This window comes from Rhea americana, unplaced genomic scaffold (assembly GCF_003343005.1).
Source record: "Rhea americana isolate MKP2758 unplaced genomic scaffold, rheAme1 scaffold_247, whole genome shotgun sequence".
NCBI classification, from domain to species: Eukaryota; Metazoa; Chordata; class Aves; order Rheiformes; family Rheidae; genus Rhea; species Rhea americana.
Window position 1 is genome coordinate 246,132 of NW_028186365.1, and position 22,397 is coordinate 268,528.

At 38.7% G+C, this 22,397-nt stretch overlaps 1 protein-coding gene across 1 annotated transcript; it reads right to left on the reverse strand.

Annotated features, from left to right (window-relative positions):
• Positions 1-3,117: 3,117 nt before the first annotated feature.
• VCPIP1 (valosin containing protein interacting protein 1) lies at positions 3,118-21,634 on the reverse strand. Its single transcript, XM_085306760.1, has 3 exons — positions 18,868-21,634; positions 11,588-11,674; positions 3,118-8,556 (listed from the first exon to the last, which is right to left on the reverse strand). Exons 1-3 carry the CDS (start codon positions 21,560-21,562, stop codon positions 7,685-7,687), a joined length of 3,654 nt encoding a protein of 1,217 aa, XP_085162886.1. The 5' UTR covers positions 21,563-21,634; the 3' UTR covers positions 3,118-7,684.
• Positions 21,635-22,397: the final 763 nt, after the last annotated feature.

Genomic DNA, 22,397 nt, shown 5'->3' on the forward strand with positions numbered 1-22,397 from the left:
CAGCCAAGCAGCAGAAACTGCATCAGCAGCAGCCTGAGCTAGATTCAAGTGGGCAGGCAGAAGGAAAGAAAGCAGAAGGTAGAAAAGCACTCTTCCCTTCTTCTTTCCCTTATCCCTCCTCCCACTTCCACACTGCCTGCAATGACTGCTATTTCCAGCATCTCTCTTGGGCAAGCCCAAAAGGGTCTTAAGACAGACATGACCAGGGAAAAGTAGTATTTCTGTATGTATAATGTTCAATCACAGGACTTGAGTGCCACTTAATCTACTTAAAGAGATTTAAATACACAAATAGCTAGGCACAGCAGTTACTGACACTGCAAAATTTTAAGTCAGTCCTTTGACGTTTCTGTGTTTACTGTTTCTTTCTTGCTGTCACAAATCCTACATCATCATGTGGCAACATCTGGTGGGGTTTCAGCCCTCCTCTCCCACTGGGTGCAAAAGCATTTATTTGGCAGCTTCTGCTACTAGAAGAGAAAAGAAAGGTGGTCCACAAGAAAATCCCCAGATCTGGATACAGCCATTGCATCTTCTAAAACTGTTCTTCTAAAAACAAAACCTCTAGAACTGTTAGGTGATTTTTAGAACCATGGATATATCATCCTTACATACTTCCTTCCTCTCCTGAAATAGCACCCAGAAGTCTTCTGTTCTCTTTGGCTTTCCCTTCATTCCCTTCTGTCCTGATTTCAGAGGAAGTCAAGCAAAGGTTTTCATTTCATTCTCACTGTCTCTGCTGGTAGCACTATAAACAGACAGTAAGCACACAAAAATCTCCATGACAAAAATGATCTAGCAGAAAGGAAGCTTAAGAAAGGGCTTCCATCATCAGAACAGACCTCTTCAAAATGTGCAGTGTCTGCRCAAATGTATACAGAAATGGAGATAGTGGTTATGATTAGGAGGTACAGTCTGGCAAAAAGGTGAAGTATCTCCAATTAATTATGCAATGATGAGACAGCAATAGAAAAGAAGCTTCATTTTAACTAAAAACTTGTGTGCTGACTTGACAGAATTAAAAAACCAGCTTTTGTAATAGACTGAAAGAAGTTGTTTGAACTCTTGCTCACAAGTTTAAAAGATACTATTGTGCACTTCTTTCCTAAAGAACACACCCAGGCTCTTCTTGCTGTTAGCTAACAGAAATGACAGTACCTCCTAAATGTTCATCTAATGTCTGGAAATTTCTCTTTATCTACCATCCCTTCTTTTATTTTTTTACTCATTGAATGCAAGTTTCTAACCACCACAGGCCCAGTCCAGATCTACTGGATCATTTCAGAAATTAAATCAGATTAGCTATCACCAAGGCAAACCACTAGAAGTAGTATTTCCAGTAGGAAACAAAATTAGGTAGCCAAAACAGAGGTCAATAAACCTCAAATACAGGTCTGCCAGAACAATCATCTGTGTCTTTAATCAGCAGAACAGAGAATAATGGTCTTTCTTGAAGCTTCTTAAAATGTCTGCAAATTATTGAGAGAGAAAATGCTTACAGTCAAGTCTAAAACCTTTGACAATATTAATAAATGCTCAGAATCACCTGACATGTCGATTTAAGTAATTCAAATTAGAATAAACTCCTTCAAAGTCCATTACAGCAACCAAGTTTCTGTAATGTCAGCTTGGCTATCAAGTCCTATTACGGATCTAGACATTACTACTTTTCTTTACCTCTTGTTAAAAGTAAGTATTCAAAACTTTACAAATCAGTAGCAGACAATATATTGCAGCTGCAATAAGTTAATTCCACACCAAACAGCAACATAGGCTTCTATTACCTTTTAAAATCAAAATACATGTGTTTGAACTGATTCCTCATAATACCAAAAGCACCTTCTACAACTCTCAACACAACCCAATCAACATCCAGGATTTGCTCTCATCCCRACCCTATGGAGAGAAGTATGTTGCGAGGGGGTTTGTTCTAGCGGGAAGTTGGGGGGGTTTTGGGTATTTTAAAACAGCTTTACTGTGTACACATCTAAGAAAGGGAACCCAAGCCCAGTAATTCCAATTTAAACTTACAAACTGAGACAGATGTTAAGGCTGTACAATTAATAACAGAAGAAAAATGAAAGCATTTTGAAAGTGTTTCTAACTTGATTACTTCACATATACAGTATGGGTTTTGGCTTAGATTATAAACATAGTATTAATAAGGATTCATAAATTTCTAGCTTAACATTAAGCATTTAAGCCTTTGAAATACACATTTTTAAAAGAGTATATTTAATTCTTCATAATACGACATACAATCAAAATTCATTATCTTTATACCCATCATTTTAAAAATRTTTTAGTGCTAGCTCATTTTGAATTAAAGTTTTTCAGTAAATATTAAAATTCATCTGTAGGAAGAAGTATAGTTTCACAGATGGGTTTTATGACTTCTTTGTAGGCTCAGAAGTTATGATTACAGCCAATTTTTGAAGCATGCAGCTGGTGGAATTAGAACAGAGATAATTTAAATAGTTGTCAATATGTTCATTCTTAAACATTGCCAAATCTTCAAGTCTTAATTCCTCCAAATTATACTATTCATATTTATGTATTACATAGACACAGTGAATTTTTGCTTTGAAACATAAGCTATTCTCAATAATGTTTCATATCACAGATTGCAAGCCATCTTAAACGTCATGTATGACTTGGTCAACATTTTTCTGTACTTTCTTCTTGGTTACAACTTCAAAAAAAAGTTCAAATCTCAGATTTTGCCCTCAAGTGTATTAAAATCTATTTCTAAAAGTTTCTCAGCTTCAGATGTGATTTGTTTAATGGCACATTCAGAACGTGTATGAGCTCAAAAAAGCTTTTGCATTAAGAATTTTAATTCAAAAATTTCATTTAAACAGAATATTACTAAAGTAAAATGGACAGCAGAGTTCAGCTTTCTAGTATTTGTACCAGTTTTTCCACTTCTGTGCTAGTATTCATGTATGCAAGCAGAATGCAATTTCTATGTAGAACATAAGAGTTAATGCAATTATAACTCATTCACTTTGTAGCCAAATCAGTGTTAATTAACCAAGCTAATGTGTGAAAGGCTAGATAAAAGTTGCACCTTATAAGCCAAAGTAGATGTTTTAACTTATAGTTTTAATATAGCAATCAAAGAAAATTCCAAATACTGTACAGTGAAGTGTAGTATAGTACACTATATACTGTTATAATACACTATTGTTACATTACAGATAAAAAAAAATCAAATATAATTAGTACAGCAATCACAAATAAAACAAACCAAACTGTGCTGGATAACAGCCAGTGCTGTGAGGATGGTATAATTTCTATGCTAATTTATTTGTATTTCAACATGTAAAGCACTTACTGTTTAAAAAGATTTGTTTTCTAAATATATACACTATCAATTCTTATTTATACAATTTAAATAGCATTCCCTCCTAAAAGTGCACTCTTTCATTTCTTGGCAATAATCCTCATTAAAAGTAAAATAATTCTGAAAATACCAATCACATTTCAACCTTTTATTGCTCAACCACAGGCATAAGGGCTCAGAGGGAATCCTGCATTCTACAGATCTTAAGCAACTTCTTCAATTTTAAGAGGCTAAACTGATATCCATAAGCAAAACAAAGAAACCACTTACTGTTATGTTTTTTTTTTTTTAACAGAAGGATCAACTTCGTATTATTATTTTACAGAAACATGTAGATTCCACTATTTGAAAAATGGGAGCCCAACAAATGTAGAGATAACAGTGGCATCTTCTTTAGTCATTCGTTTTGAATATAGTTCAGGCAAAGCATAGCTCTCCCAATTATARGCATATTATGAATTTTATTGCCTGACTTTTGCAGCGCATTGGAAAAAAATAATAACAGAAGCAACTCTGCAAACCTTGTAACAGTGACAACATATTCTACTTTTAGAAAGATTTTAAATTAAGCACTTTGGTCTTGAAAATACRCCCATCGTACAGGGTTGTTAGCATATAGCTTTGGGGCACTCTAATTCTGTGAAGCTGCTAGAATATCCTCTTGGAGGCAATGTCTAAACGGTGTTTCTATAAACACAGCCTTACCTAAATACAGCTTTGTAAAGATCTATTTAATATTTGATATGTGGAAGTTTTAAAACCATAGAACAGCTCGACCATACAAATACAAAGTGAGAACCACCTTTAATTTCCCCAGTGATCAGATCAGAAGATRTTCTAATTCATACTTCGTATCTAGTAAAAGACTAGTAACTTTTAAGAGAGTCAGCAAACCAACAATATACATTGATGTTTTGTGCCTATGAGAGTGAAAATGTCCCAAATAATTTTTATATTATTTGTAAAGCTGCAATCTTTTTTCATTCACTGAAATTGAAACAAATCTCAGGGAACAAGTAGTATCAAAAGATACTACAGAGCGCCTTATTAATCAGGCAGCAGTTTTAAGCAGTTAAAAGCTTGCATTTGGCTGGAAATTTGATCTTTCTCCTGAGGTTTTCCATATACTTATTGAGAATCTAGTTGTTCACCCATTCCTCCTCCTTTCTTTGCACTGGGCCYACATTTTCAGTAATCACCTCTCATTAAGGTTACCTGCATTAAGCCATAGTGAAGTTTATGATTTTCAAGTAATTTAAGTCTTCCTTGTAACGAGAACTGTATCAAGGGTGGCTGGCCCTAGACAAGAAAGTAACCATAGCAGGCACTCAGAAGAAGTTAGAACCACAGTCTAAGCCCCCAGAGGCAATTCTGCAGCAAGAAGATGATTTTCTTGAAAAAAAGGTATAGATCACTCTTCCTACCACCTGAGAAGTCACAGGGGCTTTGCCTTCACAACAAGAGACAAGATCCTCCCTACCCATATCCTCCCACCACCTTCGGTTTTCCTGACTCAACAGGGCAATCTTGCAAGCACATGTGCGCTCAAAAGACAGGCACACAGGTCTACCTCAACGTACATACGTGTCCATTGCTTGCAACCAAATGAAACATCTGTTCAAAYCAACACTTCAGTGTTCTTTATTTCACTTCTCCTGTAGTTACACGTCTCTRGCATGCAGATGCAGTTTAGCCTCATGTAAGAGTACCAAAAGCCATCTTTCTCAAAAAGATTTTTTTTTTAATATTTAAATGCATGAGAAAGCTATGTGAAATAAGAACACTTCAATGAAATATGCACAATCCTACATTACACCAGAGGCATTCACATCAGTGGATCTTGTAATTTTATCAGCATTTTATTCTTCCTATTTCAGTCTGACAGCCTGACCTACATGATTTGAGTGGAACCCCGATATGATACTAATGGGGAATCAAAAAAAACAAAGTTATTATCTGCATCTATTTCTATAAGGCAGAAAACATCAAATTACTGCTAGAATGGGAAACGTGTCAAAATTAAACCAAGCCTTCCTCTTTACACAGTAGAAGGCACGGGCAAACTTCTGTTGTCTCAGCAGAAAGGCAAGAAAGGGGTAAGTTTCCTCTCCTCGAGTAAGAAGGATGTGCAGCTAGTATTTCAATTCATTTCAAACTTAAAATTCTCTCATATACACGGCCCACATTTGTTCAGCTGAGAAAGTCTTCTCCTTTTGCTAAAGAAAATTTTTAAAATGTCTAAGCAATAGCTATCTTGTCCAAAATGCAAGAGACAGGCGATTCCTCTCCCCCCTTAGCCTCCGCTCACTTCAACTCCTTCCTGGGAACGTGTTACTGCTAACTTTTCTAATCCTTCCTACTGTGACTAAGCACACACCTCTACTTAAGTATAGAAGTAGCCTTCAGATAGCTAGACAGCTGACTGATGGAGACTAAATGTTTTCAGAAGTCATGGCAGGCTTCCAGCTGCTGCATGGGCATCCTGTTCCTCACTGAATGAGCGCTGCCAGTTAATCAATGCATCAGCAAGGTCAGTTTTAGTGTGCCAAATCACTCCATACATTCCAAGCTTCCAAACTGCTAACTTACAGGTTAGCCATTAGAGATTTTTTTTTTTCATTTATTTGTGAAAAGGTGATTCTTACGTTTTACCCATAAGTAGTGTACTAAATCATTAAATATTTATTCCCTCTCCATAAAAAGTTAACCAACAGAGGAATTTTAATTTCCTTTGACAAAATGGGGGCTATTCTTTAAGTGACTGGCTTCAGTTAAATTTCCATACAAAAATAAATCCTCTCTCATGGGACATTTTATCATACTAATGCTTAGAACTGTTTAAGTGATTAGAAATGTAAAAAGTGAGGAGACTTTTCCGAATACAAACATTTACAATACAAACAACATTTGTGAACTGATAAAAATCCACATGTGCACAAACACAGACTTCAATATTTAAATGCTCTGAATTCCTTTGAAGCTGTATTAACATCTTTCATCCACTCAATGTTATTTTACCATTAGAGGAAGCAACAATAGTGCACTTAAAATATGACTATGAAGGTAGGAAGCAAAGTGCAATATCAGATAAATATTCCATCTTCAGGGAGCAAGCACAACAGCTGCTCTTAAAAACTAGCACTGCACGTCTGATGAACACGCTACTTAAGTGGATACCAGCTATATTATAACTGACTGATGCAGGAAACCAGCATCACAAACTGAAGTGAAGCTAATAGTAGTGGGTAGTCTTACAGACATTGAAACAGAATATATTCCTTGTTTCCATGGAGTTAAACGGTGAGCTTCCAAAAGCTCAAATATCACTGAACCCTTTAGGATAATGTCTGTTACAGAGCAACTTCCTTCCAATAAATTGTTAATCTGCTCTGAAAAGGACAGCTACTATTTAACTCCTGCCATTCTGACCAATGCTAGTAACCAAAGTCTTATTAAAGAAGAAATGGATTTGCTATTGAACATCTGTTGTTTCTTCCACTTGCCAACTTCTCTTCTGTAGTTGTATTAAAAGTTGCACAACATCTGACCAGCTCAGTATTCTGGAGCAAATATAAACATGCTGTCACTTACTAACAGAGCACCAAAATGGCTGYGTTGGCTTAGACAGCCAGGCATAACCACACCACATTCACTTTATCTTCATCATACACTAAGTAGCCTTTTTTTCTTAACTTGCTTAAACTGACAATATGCAGAAATTAGAGAGTTTACTACTATAGTTACACTTATTTCAAGATTTCTGACAAGCGCATACAATTGTATGAATGAAAATGTTTTTAAATTGGAGGAAATGCCAGCATAATGTAATTAAAGTTTTGTATATGCTGCATTATAAAACTTAACACACAGTTTAATTTGAGTCACTTTTGGAAATTTATGTATCGTTCATATGTAGAGTATACTTTTGAGTGGAATTAAATATCTGGGACAGGATTAACTTTGTCATGTTTGTTGTTTTGCCTGTTCTAACCTTTCCAGTAACCTTGAACTAGCATGGCAAGAACCTCACATGAGCTTAATCTTAAGACTTGTATGGAATTACAAATTACATAGAACTTTCAATAACCCACAGTTACAGCAGATATTCATCTCAGTGCATTTCCTAATAACTAATTTACAGGTAACAGAGCCAGCCTGGGCAGCAGTATGGTAATATTGAAAGCTATTGCCAATCACACACTTGCTTATCATGCACTGAATAAGATGATATAATCTTTTGACATACATACAAGATTTAATAACTAATCACTTTGTGTGGCCCAGCCAATAAACATTACATTTTAACAGTAACTTCTACCCTTATTAGATTTTAACCTATCAAGAGTGATCCATTGGCTCAGTTGCATTAGTGATTTCTGCATCTTGACTATCCATCTCCTCAAGCTCCTCAACAGAATTTCCCTTTTGTGCTTTAGACCTTGCAGGGAATGCTGCTCCCACAGAATTCACCATGTTACCATCAGTTGATTCGGTATTCAAGTGTTCAGTGCCACCTGGTGCAGAAAACGATTCGGACAACCCAGCCTGAAAGCTCCCAGTTTTAGCAGTGGAACTCACTGCCTCTACTTTTCTTTGAGATAGATCAACTGATGCTGACTGCTCTGTATTCTGATCCCGCAAGTGTCTATCCATTGACGCCTGAATAGAAGAGACCATTTCCTGCAACTTTTTTCTCTGTGCCTCAATCAAAGTAGGGTCAAGCTGCCTGCTGTCTCTCATTGTCACAACTCCAGGAGCTATTCGGATAAGCTCACTGTTACCAGAAGCAGTTGTGAATATAGAAGGCTCAATTTTAGCAGAAGGACTGAAGTCTGTTTCTGTGCTATGCTTTCTTAAAAGTGGTGTTTCCCTGACTCTTTGATCATGTTGTTGACTACTAGATGCAGTTCCTAGAGAATGGCCCTTTCCTTGAAATGCAGTTATGTTATGTAGTTGCTCAGATTTCTTTYTCACTACTCCACCACTACCCAGCTTCAGCATTCCATGAGAAGGACTTGCTTCCCTGCTTCTTGAAGTAGCTTCTGCTCGTACTTGACTTAAGGCTTCTTTAACCAAGTCTTCAACATCAGGACCAATAGGAAAGTGCCCAGCAGCATCCACACACAGCTCTAATCTATCTTCTGCTGCATTGTACACAAAGTTTTTACCAGGCAGATGTGGAAAGGTACAGTGCTTGCCATCAGCCAAACCTATAAAGACAGAGAAAATTATTCAAAACGCCAATGTATTTCAAGACAYGCTCAGAATACACAATAATTACTATCTTTAAATGTAGAGTATCACATTTGTAGAAACAAACACAGCAAAACTTTTTATTGTGTGAGAAAAAAAAAACAATTCAGGCTTGTATACTATATGATGTAAATTCAGTATAACCTAAAGATATGCTACTTTCTATAGTGATTCTAAGGATCATGCAAGACTGCAGTATTACTAGGTAAAACATCCATGTTGGTAGGATTTGCAGGTCTACCACAACAGAAGTTAAAGAAACAGTATATACCTGCATTAAGTCAAATAAGACTAACCGTGCCCCCGGCTCCAGCCAAGAAACAACCCACAGAACTGCCACTGAGTACATTTCAGATCACAACATATCTGCAAAAGTACTGTTTAAAACCACTTCCACACTGGCTAGAATTGTAGTAGTATTTTAGTGTGTACTGTCATCATTAAACTCACAAAATTTCAAAGTTGCTATTTATCTTCTTCTCAGAGAGAAAATGCTGCTGCAGAAACAAATGTTTCAAACTTATTATGCTTAGCGGTCCTAGCAGATTATACATAAACCTATATAGTAATAGTATAAAATATTAAACTTACAAAAACAAACAATGCATAATATTTTTGATCTGCTGTTTGTTTCATTGTYCCACTTATGATTTGACAGATCTTCTAAAATTGAGAGTTTGCTATGCAAATTTAAGTTCTGAAACAGTTCTCTGTCAAAAAGAGACATCATCTATTTTTCCAGTTTATTGTAGTGAAATACAAAATAACTCCTTCAACTCTGTCCCATACAGGCTGTGGTATAAGCAGTAAGGAATTGTTTCAGTGATAACAGCCTTCTGTGAGTTAAAAGCTATATGCAGATAAACACTTGGCTGCAACAACTCTTTTCACTTCAGTTTTAGCAGCTATGCAATAAGAGTTACAAAAACCACAAAAATACTTTTACAAAAGTGCCAAGAACAGGCAAATTCATGGGGTTTCTTCATATACTCTCATAATTTTTGGAAAAAAATATCAGAAATTACAACAAAGGGAAAAAATACATGACAACCAAATATTATTTCTATGTTATCAAATAAAAGTGAATCAAAACAAACATTCTGAGTATCAGCAAAGAGCTTATTCAGATAATCTGAAATGTTATTAAAAAGCTTTTACACTTATGAACTAAGACTCCCTAATAAGTCAACCTGATTCATCCTTCACAGCTTCTTCTTCATACACCTCTACAACTGCAGAGAATCTACAGATGAGATTTTCTTTATTTTCACAAAAACTTCAGACATTCAGCTCCTTTCTTTATATAACTATGGGCACTGATAACCAACCAGCTAAAATATATCTTAGAACAAAATTTAACCCTAAACACTTATCTGTCTTATCAGTCCCGAAGAACTTAATTTTAATTACAAAATTTATCAACTCAAATTTCTTTTATAAAAGAACAGCTGCAAAAGCTTCAATGATAGACCAATATCATCTTTGAAAATGCAATCCTGAATCTTGAAATCTCAAACAAGATTTACCACATCTATTTACAAATGATTAACAGTGCCTTGATAGAAGGCTTTGTTCCACATGGCTAGTATATTTACATTATTATATGAACTAAAATAACACAAATATATAAGGAACTTCTTTAAATAAACAAAAAAAAAGAATAGTTACATTGTTGCACTCTGTAATTGCTTGACATGGAAATTTGGTAGTTCATACAATTTAAAATCATACAAGTATGTTAATGCTGAAATTGTAATTCTACCTACCAAGATATGAATCATGCAAAGTACCTGCACACAAAGAAATCCAGTAATGTTTAAAGATCATCTCCCATAACCTTAGTTTTATGTTGTCAGTTCACTTTTAATCCAGACATTTTCTATGAGTTAATGTCCAGCTGGACTAAAATCTCTTGGATTTATTTCAGGTTCTCAGCTCCAGCTAATCATTAATCAGTCCAAAATGTCCTTTCCACCAGGCATTGTTTAAGCTAATTCACTTGCCACAAAAAAATACACCAGTCTTTACTGTATAAGCATAGTAAATGAAAGAAAACTAAAAGGAAATACATCTGCTATTTGCATGTCAATTCTATTACCCAAAACAATAATTCAGAGAGAGGTAGTGCTTGTTAAGGTATCCCACATATTTTAAGAATTATAATTTACACTACAAAAGGACATTTGATTGCAAACAGAACAGAAATGATAAAATATCCAYTCCTAGAAATATCAAGGTTTAGCTAAAATTGGTAAGTCTGCCTACGAATAAATCAAATAGTAAGAAAGTAACAGAGTAAGTATCATAGATGAAGCTGTAAGAGCTAGTCTATGAATTCAAAAACATCAATCAAAGCTGAATAGTAATTGCTTCTCTAAAGAAACCTGTTGTTATTTCTTTGTAGATAATTTTTAAAGCAGTCTGAAAATCAAGCACATTTCTACTGCTTGCTTGATTATTCGTCAGGTAGTCTGAGACGAGATATTTATTAAAACTCCAAGACAGAAATGGATAGCACCACTTTTGAACGACAAYCTTGGGTATATCAAAACAAACTTAACCAATCATTTAAATTTAAAATACACAGTATCCTCGTATTATATAGCTACTAGATGCATGAACTTCAGTTTAGTGTTTTAAAGTATATACAACAGGAATAGGTCCTATGATGTTCAACTTGTTTGACCTTCACAGTAAAAAAAGTTCATTTGACTTACTGAAGCTGTTTGTATAGGTCAGAAGTTTAAATGGAAATATATAGCTGTAGAGAACATCTCAGAAAAAAGATTTAAGTTCTAATCAATTAGTCTGATTTACTTGTCTCAGAAGAGGCCCTGGGAAAGCATAAGGAGACGAACGGCATTACAAAAATGAAAAATCTATCATGGCAATAAAATTATATATTTATGCTTGTGATAAAAGCGACTCAACACCAATCTACAATTTTAAACATTCAAAAACAGAGAAATGAAGGGAGGAAAAAAATACCTGTAGTCTTCTTCATTATGCTGTAGAATACTCCACCTTGCTGAAACAATTGAGGAAGCCCCTTTGCATAAGACCAAACATCTTCTCCTGTAAAAATCAAACACAATTATTAGACAATTCTAGTTCAATATTATAAACAATGGCTGAAAGTATAATTCTTTAATTTAAAAGATGAATTCTCACCATCTCCCATGCACTTGAGAATTTAAATTCATATTGAAAATTAACAGAATAGGAGCCTAAGCCTTTGAGAAACTTCCAGGAGAACACATCATAGCCTGCAGTCAAATATCCTATATATTGTAGTACAAAGGTTCTCCAGTTTGATTTTGCTCCAAGCTGCAGCTCTTGGTTCTTTGCCAGGCTATCCACACAAATCTCTATTTTCCTATCATACACCTTCATACTAAAGCTAGGAAACAACTGCCCTTCCTCCAAAATTGAAGCACACATCCTTGCATATTAACTTTTCAGTTCTATGTCCCTACATCTTCCCACAAATCGAGTGTCTATTTCAGGCCTTCACTCATCCCAGTGTTACCTGCTCCGGCCCTGCTCAGGCTCCAAATGGAAAGCCAAAAATCTCAGAACTGAGCACTTTCTCACAGCAAAAACAGTGAACAGAACAACATGGGAATGCAGGAGCAGCTGCTCTATCTAGCAGAAAGTTACTGTTGATTTTCAGAGACTATGTCTATGAAAACAGCTAGCCCATGACTCAGATTGTTGCCTGTGCTGCCAATTACTAGAAATCACTGTATTAACATGCAGGCGAGTCATTACACAAGCCCATCTCCGCACAGGTACTGACTGGCTGCAGCACACGACTGCCATACAGCAGCTTTAGCCTGTAGCTGAGATGTGGCTCTCCGTGCAGGCAGCCAGAGAGGAGCGGTGTCTGTAGGAAAGGAAACACCAACCCYGGCACTCCGGCAGCCCTGTAAAACYGGCATTTTTCARAGATGTCAGAAATGGCATCAAAACATGACATCTTTAAACGCTGTCAACTGGGAAAAGAAACCTGGACTATGTAAAGAACAGCAGAAACCCTGGGTTATAATGACAGGCGGCAAGTGACCTAACAGAGCACCTGCCAAATCAGTTAAGATCCTTTCTTTTATTTCTCATCATCTTTTCCTCATTTTGCTAACCACTTACCTGCTTCATAGAAATAAGTTGTGACACAGCTGACAAAATGCTGTGAACAAAAAGTACTAGTAGTTCCAATCTTCTGATATGGAAACAATTATTGGGCATATGAATTCTCTGAACAAGTTGTTTTTCACTCTTTCTATCAAACATTCAGGGGAAATATTATGAGACTTTAAATATAAATTGTACCCTTCTTTAGGCATTAAATCTCAACAGCCACCTCTCCCAACTTTCTATTAAAAATTGGAGAATGTAAATCATCAACCAAAAAAAAAAAGTTAACTGGATGCATTTACTACTTATAGAGATAGCTGGAATGTATGAATAGTTCTTTGCTTCCTGTAAGAACAAAATGAAAGCAAAAAGTTAATTTTAATCGCTTCCGCAGACTGAATATACTGTACACCTAAGGCTCTGCTTGCAACTCTTTGCTGCATATCCCATAATGTATCTGCAGCTCCTGTTCTATCACACCCACCCCAAGTGAGCTTTGTGTATGCTACCTTCTGCTTCGAAAGCCTTCAAGCTGCTCTTCAGCTTTCCCGCAGACAAGGGCTTTCGCACGCTCCCTGTTCCCCCCAGCCACTGCCGGCGGGATTCTGTCCGTCCGTCCGCTGCAGGCCTTATTCAAGCCCCATTCTCCTCCTTCCTCAGAAGTCATGGGTATCTTCACATCTCTATGAAGCTGCTTTGACATCTTCTGCCTCCCATTTCCCACTCCCRTTATTCTCCCCAACACTGTCTCTCTGCCTCTCTGGAAGAGAGTAACTCAGAGCAGATCTTCCGCAATAGATGCCATTTCTCACGTATAATGAGCCACAGATACAATGGGCACAGTGAAGGTGATAAGTGATGCACATGAAAAAAAGACTGAAAGGGGCTCCATTTCCCTCCTCTTTATACCACCTTCACCCAGTTTCTGTAGTTTTCTTCGGAATAACTGCCCATGAACATCTGAAACAGTTCCCCCAAAAAAGGAAGGATTACACAAACTTCRGAAGACTGCCAAAAAGCTGAGTTTAGAGCTTTGCCTTACTATCACCAAACAAAATGGCTTATATCAGAATATTTTTTCTAATAGTCAGTTAGCTCCTTACAAAGCCGTACTTCAACAATACAAAGGATAATCCATATGAAGTTTCTATCATCAAGCGCCACTTTTTAACCTGCACAGAGCAAACAACTCATTCAGCTGGTTACAGGGTGGGGTGGTGAACCAGAGCAGAGAACTGAATCAGCTAAGGAAAAGCAAGAGGGCAGAAAGAGACTTAGTATTAAAAACTTTAACATTAACTCCCAATTGACCTTTCCAAAAAAAAAAAAAAAGGGAAGTACAAATAATCAGACACTTCATATTTCTAAAGTGCATCAATGTCTCATATAAATTTTTTAAATTGTGCTGCTAATTCCAACATTTTAAGTTCTCTCTTTACCACCCAGTGATCATAGTTCATTTTAATCAGTGAGAAAAATCTTCTAGATTTCACTTTTGTTTTTCAAAAAGTTCTAACCAGTTTCATTTCCTTCTGCCTACRTACTGGGCACAACCCTGCCTAAGTTGATAATACTATCAGGAGGCTTTTATAACTTTATGCTTTTCCCATTTTTAATAGAGTCAGAAAACACGCATTTGGCTATTAGAATAAGGGGGATTTTACTATTTTTAAATGCATGGACTGTATGTAAAATAAAATATCTTAACAGAGATCTACAAGTCAACAACTAGTGTTATCAACATTGTAAGATATATAGTTTATTTATAGTAAAGAAGGGCATAAAAGAAAATATTCCCCATCAGCTGGCACAAGTAAGAAGTTATTAAATCAAGACGAAATGTATTTCTGCCCTCATGCCTTACTGCAGCTTAAATTTAAAGTAGATAAATGCTATAAAACTATWTTAACAATTACACACTTTAAGCAAATTAGGTTATTTTAATTATTTTAAGTTACATTTAATTATTTTCATTATCCTGTAGTTATCCGAACACCTGAAAGAAAAAAATATCAGTTCATTTCTCTTGTATTTTTGACTATAAAAGCTACAACTAAAGAGCTAAGTGGTACATCACTTTGGAAACAGTTAAAAAATGCACACCTTTATTTTTACAGAAATACCTCAATTTTTTTTTCTTTCTTGTCTTTTTCACTCTTATTTTTCTTTTCTATAAGGAACAGTGTATTYGTATAATCTATTTTGCCTTTAGACATTCTAAAGAGAGGAGACCTACATAATCTGATTCATTTTAAATGTTATCTCATTAAAGCATATGCATTCTGGTTCACTTGCACACTGCATTCACAGAATTGGCCAAGCACCAAAATGCCAGACTGTTGTGGTCAACAAATGTTCATTTTCTAGGAAGAACAGCCAGGTAACAAACCGGCTATTCTTTCTTATTTTCCACGATCTACTGAAGAAGGAAGTCTTTTGACTTCATSCTGACCACCTCTGTCTAGTAACTTGCTAGTAAATCTGAAGCTCCTCTCCAGTTCTCACTGACCCCACTGAAAAAAAAAAAAAAAACTATTTTCCTCTTCACTATTGCCACAACCTTTCCTCTTTYTCAGACAGCTGCATGCAAGGAGGGAAATCGCTGCTGCTAATATCCCTYGGCAGGCGGTTGCTATTTGCTAAGGGGTCACCAGCATGTACGTTCTGAAATACACCTCTCTCTCCACACTGGCTCCAGAGCATCACTGCTGCTGCTCTTCAGTTCCCCCAAAGCAGCAGCAAGCTGAAGTCTCCCTGATGGTTTTAATATTGTCCACAAGAATCAAAATAACCACTACATGGATGACTAAGGGAATATAACCCGCAGGCTGCTTAAGCTTGGGGAAGCCACAGCCAGCAGCCACACAGTGGCTTACTATTTCCCCACTCCTATAGCCTTGCATTTAACAGTCCGTTCATATCTGAGGGGTTCTCTTCCCTCCCACAAGGGGAGCAGCAGGCTTTTAGGAAAAAAAGCAGTTTTACAGATTAATGGCATTCTCCACGGAAGAATACCCTGTTTGCTCCAGGCATGATTTTTTCAAGCCCTGCACCAGAGAAGCATCTTTGTTTAGACAGCCTTTTATGCAACACTAACAAGGACTGGATGGTAACAGAAAAGTATGGAGAGAAGGGCTTACAAAACAAAAGCATTAGCCACCAAAAGAAACACAAACCACAGTGTTTTGATACAGAGATCTCAGATTGGGACACCATAGGAAAAACAGCTACAACTGGACATTCCCAGAGCAGAGTGACCAGTGCATGAGATTCATCTAAACYGTGTTTGAGGTTTACACGTTTTTGTTCCTACTTGGGTTTTATTGTTTGTGTTGTTTTCCTAGGAAAGGAATTACGCATTTACAGGTCACAAGCTAATTTATGTGATTATTTAGTCAGATTATATGTAGTTCCTTGAGGGATTTTTAATCAAAGATGTTCACTGTGCTATTTCCWCCACAATGCATGTGCCTGCAGACCAGACTTCAGCATAGCAGTATCAGGTATGGCAAGAAGCGAAGAGCGTCCTACCACAAGCATGTCTCATACACTGTTGAAAAAGAGCAGGTGTAGACTAACCTATGCCACTGAAAGCCAAAGACCATCACTTCATAAATCAGAAAGGATATACAGCAGTGCAAAACAAATTAAAAGCTCAACCAAAACTCAGGGTACATTGAACTACAGGTGGCTTAAAAACAAGTTGTTTAAATCCAAGCAAGCCCTGGTATCAATTAATACATTTAATTTAAATTTGGCTATTTTGATTTCATTTACATTGACAAATTCACTGATGCAAAACAAACTGATCAAAAAAGGTTCAAACTTCCCTTATAAGAAGTTAAAGTGGTTTTGCATTGCTGTAATTAAGTCTGTTTAGAAACATAACTTTTTAACTATGTTAATGTAATTTTTTTTAAATAATCCTTATATAATCCTGTATTTTTGAGCAAAAAAGGAGAAAACTTTATGAAAGTTACACATAATACATTAAGCAGTCCAGAAATTACAGTATCTGATTCCACAAGGCTTAAGTTATATACATAAAAATTAAAGAACATGGTATAAAATGTCAATGAGTTAACTTACTGAGATCACCAGAAAAGAGAAATTCTAGTAACTGAGATATGAAAAGAGTGTAAGTTCAGGCTGTGGGAGCCCTGTATGAAAGAAAAGCTTTCAAGTATCCAGAATGAATAGCTACAGATCTTCCAAAACAAACTGCCACTATAGATGCTAAAAAAAAGAGAAAGAAAGAAATCTTGTCTGGTTCAGAGAACATCTTTCCTCCACACATTCTAATATTGTTAACAGAATATACAAAGTTACACCAAGTGTGTGCAGGATAAGACAMAGGCAGACTCAAAACTTTGCAACTATGTATTTCAGCAGTACAGAAATGTAGTTAAACTCCACAGCTTTTTTAACGCTGAACATACCACCTCAACACACTGTCATCCCAAAATTCTTAAGTTTCCAACAGCCTCCAGCAAAAGTGCGAAGACTTACTAAGTTTCTTACAATTTGTTTCTCCAACAACTGTAAGCATCAACTGTCCAGATTTTTTCCACAAGGATCTTTGAAGGAAAATACAGCTCTGATGAGAAAGATGACTGCATAAAATAGCATCTTATTCAGTAGCTGCATAATTTGTTATAACCGGTTCGTTTAGCAATTGCTTCCAYTTTTACTTCTATTAGTAATGCAAATAGTTAAGCCAGAGAAGGGTGAGGTAAATTCTATTCTAACCTGTGCTTCAAAAGTAGAGTCTAATAACRAGTCAAAACAAAAATTGATTCTTGAACATCAGATCAGCTCAAGGTTTACAAATATTCGAAAAAATTAGAAACTTTAATGCTGAAGCCACTAAAATATTTTTAAAGCACTTCAGAGGGGKTTTTTTGTTAGCCAGTAACTGTATTTTCAAGAGTATTCCTGAAACCAGGAAAAWTTAGGAAAACCACTCTTTTAGGCTTCACCTTAAAATGAAGGCAGCTTTTAAACCAAATCTTTTCCTGAACTTTTGGTCTGCAGCATACATGCCAGTATCATGAGGTGGCTAGTGCTTCAACATGGTATTTTGCAAGAGATATGGGAGTAAACAATCAAGCTTGAAAATCAAAGTTCTGTATTATGAACTTCGGCCATATCATTCTGTGATTATTTAATTGTTATGTTTCTAAAACATCACATGCTTTATCCATACCAAATCCCTCAAGCAAAACAGAAGACGCCCACAAAAAAAAAGTAAGTATTACTATTCTACTTGTTCATACAGCTAAACGTATCATAATTAAGTGTSCTACTTCCTGTGAGTAAGCAATAAGAATTGTGAAACTCAATGATTAAGAAAAACCATTTCAGAGTAGCATACTGATAAATTCTAGGAATAAAACAAACAAAAAATAGCATAARGAAAGCTCTCTTTTGTCAATCTCTAGATGAATGTATTTAGTTATCCAAAGAGACTGGAGTACAAATAGAAGTCTGAGTCTCCTGAATCCAAATACGAAAATAAAAAAGCAAAGGCAATAAAAAAACAAAGCTGCTGAGAAAAGTCCTTTCTTTTTGAATTTTTAACAGTACTTCAGATTTACATGACTGACAATTTACAAGCATAGCTGTGCTACACCTACATTTGGGATTCAAGTATGTCCTCTGCTTGTATCTGAAATACTACTCCTAATATTGTCTTAAAAAGACCTGGTCTTCATTCCCGTTTCATGCCTGTTCTGAACTTACATCCTGTAACTTGAGGGACATGCAGAAAGAGAGGTAGCATGTAGCTCACACACACATCAGCTATGTGCTTAATGTGAGAARCAAATAATGAACAGACAGAAACGGGAGAGGTTGATGCAACAACTCCTGAGCATAAATTGTTAAAAAGGAGGAYTTCATAGAAATGAAAGAATAAGGATCTCATATGCACATTTAAAAAGTCACAAAATGCAACAAGTCACTGATGATCACTGTTAATTGTTCTAACAGAGGAATAAAGAAGCTAACCTTCTCTGTGTTCAAGGCARAAAAAAAAGAAAAAAAAAGAAGCRATGAACATAAYTACATTTTGCAAGATCATATCTTCTATTTAAAAGATACAATTTTAAAATACAACATGAAGTTATCCTTACCCATCAGTGTGGCTAGAAGACACAGAGAATACATCTCCTTGTCAACTTGCTCTTGCAGTTCCTTCGATGATATTTTACTCGTCACAGCAACATCTTCATGTTTCACAGCATGGGCAGAGTGTGCTGAAGTAGACTGACTACCTTCTTCTTTACCTTTCAGAATTTCTATAGCAATTCTATCACCATGTTGCAAAGGAACAGGTTCATTTTCCATGCCTTCTTTGGGAGGCAGAAGCTCTTTAGGAGGAAAGCCATAGCGAATACACTGCAAATATGGAGGAATGTTAAATTCTCTAGCTATACTTTCCTGTAGTTCCAAGTATGTGGTTGTGCACTTCAGGGTAAGCATTGACTGCCTCCCATCATTTGTTGTTATCCTAATTTTCTTTTCTTTTGTAGAAGTTGGAGAATAAGGGGTTTTTGTTGGTGTAGCAGGAGCAGACGATGGCCCATCTCGAATAGCCCCAGGAGAAACAGTCCTAGGTTGCCCCTTATGATCTTGTTTTAATTTTTCACTTTTCCGTTTCTGCATTACAGAAGCCTGGTCTGCTATGTTCTGTTGAATAGTTCTTTCAGTTTTACTCATATTTAACTCCTCCTTGTGCAAAGTTTTTGTCTTCTGTCCAGTCAGAATAATTTTGGTTGGAAGTTGTGACTCTAATTCTTGTCCTTGCTGCATATCATCAGTTCTTTGAGCGTGAGCACTGTCAATATTTACAGGGGTATAATCATCAGGGTTCTTTTTGGCAGTTTGATGCAATATTGTATTGACAACTTTTTGAACAAGAATTTCACTACCAAATTCACCAGGGAAGTGTTTGGTAACAAGTTTCATTGCAACATCATACACATTGCTGTTCAAAGATGTATCACTTTCATACTGGAACCAATAGACTGTCTCTCTCACCACTCTTCCACCCCACTCCAGAGTAATAGGAAAAGCTTCAGGGAGATTATCATATTCTTTACCTTCCCAATAGTGTTTGAATCCACAGCCACATTTGCCACCTGTAGATCTAGTATTAGTTCTGTCTCCATCCAAATATAAAACAGATCCATCTTCTCTGACACGACGCACTAAATTACCATGACACCAGTTACAAGCAGTCAAACTACTTAGGCTATAGTCYGGTACCAGCACATCCTTTACAGGGTTGTACGAGCACACCAGACTGTTCAAAGGAAAACTGTAATTTTTGTCAGGCCTTAGCTGACCATGCGTACTTTTTGCCAGATTATATAGTTTTCCCCCTGGAGCCAGCCACTCTGGAGGGACGTGATGCTCTGAAAGGGCCCCACAGATTAGACATCTGTGGAGGCGGTTGTCCACCACTGCTTTTTTGGCAGCTGCAGTTACTTCTTCAGGTTGAACTCCAATCACACCAGTCCTTCTGTAGAAATATTGATGTACATCGGCTACAAGACTAGGATGAATACCGTGTTTACTCATGAAAACTTCCTCCATTGCAGCAACAAGCCTCATCAAGTATTTATCTTGCAAGCTTCTGTCTCCTCCAATAACACAACCACCATCATCTTCTAACTTGATGTACTTTTTGATGAGGTCCTGAGGAACTCCCCAAGCTTTAGGAAGTAGCTTCCTAGGCAGTTTAGGTAAAGCAGCACCTTTTATTCCAACTAGAGGAATATAATGATTACGTCCTGAGCTACTCCATGCAATGCAGATGGGTTTGTTCAGCATGCCATCTTTTCCCATGCATTTTTCGAGGGGTATCAGCCCAGGAAGGAATGTAGCTGAATAATCTCCAGAGCTTCGCATTCCACTCAGTGAATCTAACAGGATGATAGGCCGGTGAAGCACATTGGCCAAACCAAAGATGTGAATATTTCTAAGGCCCATTGGCACACCTTCTGGAGGAACAAACAAAGGGTCACATTCGTTGATAATGTCCTCCCACTCTGCTGCATCAATAAAATCATGGAAGAGGGCCTTGTAGTGACTCAGATTCTCCTCAAAATGCTTCTTTAGATTCTCTCGCAGAGCATGCCAGAACAGCTCCCTGCCAACAAGTGCCCGTGAGACTGCATGAACCAGGCAGTGGCCATCTCCATCCACGTGGACAGGAATGAGGCACTCCTGACTGTTGTTGGCCTTCTTGATGTCTTCCAGAGTGTCATGCAGGTAGATGAGGCTGCCAGAGCGGTCCTTTCCATATCCAATGGTTTCAACATGCTCCGGCTCAATGAGGAAGGCGCGGTCACCCAAGAGGGAACAGTCAAAGATGTCACCCTGGTTCATCTCGGTGAGGAGCTTGGCTTTGCCCGTTTGCTTATCCATGCCATAGCGGGCCAGGATAGGGGCCAGGAGCTTGCAGTGGTAGTTGGAGAGGCCCATGACTTTGACGAGCTCAGTGTTCCTGCGGGGGGGCCCGGCGCCGCTGACGCCCAGCAGCGCGCTCCGCAGCAGGTTGTGCAGCACCAGGTCGGGGTCCGTCACCTCCTCCACGGCCAGCAGCTGCCGCTGCTCGTGGCGCTGCCCGCAGTCGGTGCACTCGATGCTGCCGCTGCTCTGCGGCCCGTGGGCCGGGAAGAAGAGCCGCGCCTGGCATTTGGGGTCGGGGCAGGTGCCTGAGAAGATGCGCCGGTCCCGCTTCTTGGAGGCGGCCGGAGGCGGCGGCTGCGGCTGCTGCTGAGAAGACGGCGGCGGCGGCGGCTGCTGCTGAGGCTGGGACATCGCTCCGCTCTGGCCGGGCTTCGCCCCCACCTGCGCTCCTCCGCCCTCACAGGCTCATCCCCCTCGCCCCGGCTGACGCCGCCGCCTGACAGATGCCGCCGCCGCCGCCGGGGCCGGCCGCCAAGCGCCCCGCTCGCCCGCTCCGCGCCCGCTCCGCGCCCCCTCCCCCGCCGGCCACCCTCGGCAAACGCGGAAGCCGCCGGCACCGCTGCTTACTGCCTCTCCGCTGCCTTAGCCGTTGCCCGCAACGCAACGGCCTCACTTCCACGCTGACGCGCAGGCGCGGCACCGCACGGGCGCTCGGGAGTTGTAGTCCTCCTCCCCGCGATGGCGACGTTGGGAAAACGAGCGGGGAGCGTCGCGAGGACTACAAGGACCGTGAAGCAACGCGGTAGGAGGAGGGCGCGGGGCGGAACGAGCCGGGCCGGCTGCGCTGCCCCGCTGCGTCTCTGGGAATTGTAGTCTTTTCGCCGGTGGGCTGCGGAGGAGGGCAGCCGAAAGGGACACACTCAGCACGCTTTGCCAGCGCATGTTGCGCTTCCTGTTTTAGGGGGTGGGGGAAGGGCACTGTGCGGTGGGACAGCCACACGCACACAGTCCTCTTCTCCCGCCCAGCCTGCTCCCCACCACGGTGTGAACGGAAACACGGCTTCCCTCCCTCGCCACCTGTGCCTTGCTCCTGTCCCTGGGCAGCTACCGAGAGGAGTAATGCTGCCCGCAGTGCCCAAACCCGAGGGGACTCGGTGCCACCCCAGCGGAGCGGCCACGAGGCCCTCCTGGGACGGGGTGGCTCTGTCCCCCCCGCCTCGGTCACCACCATCTCACAGCGGCTCCT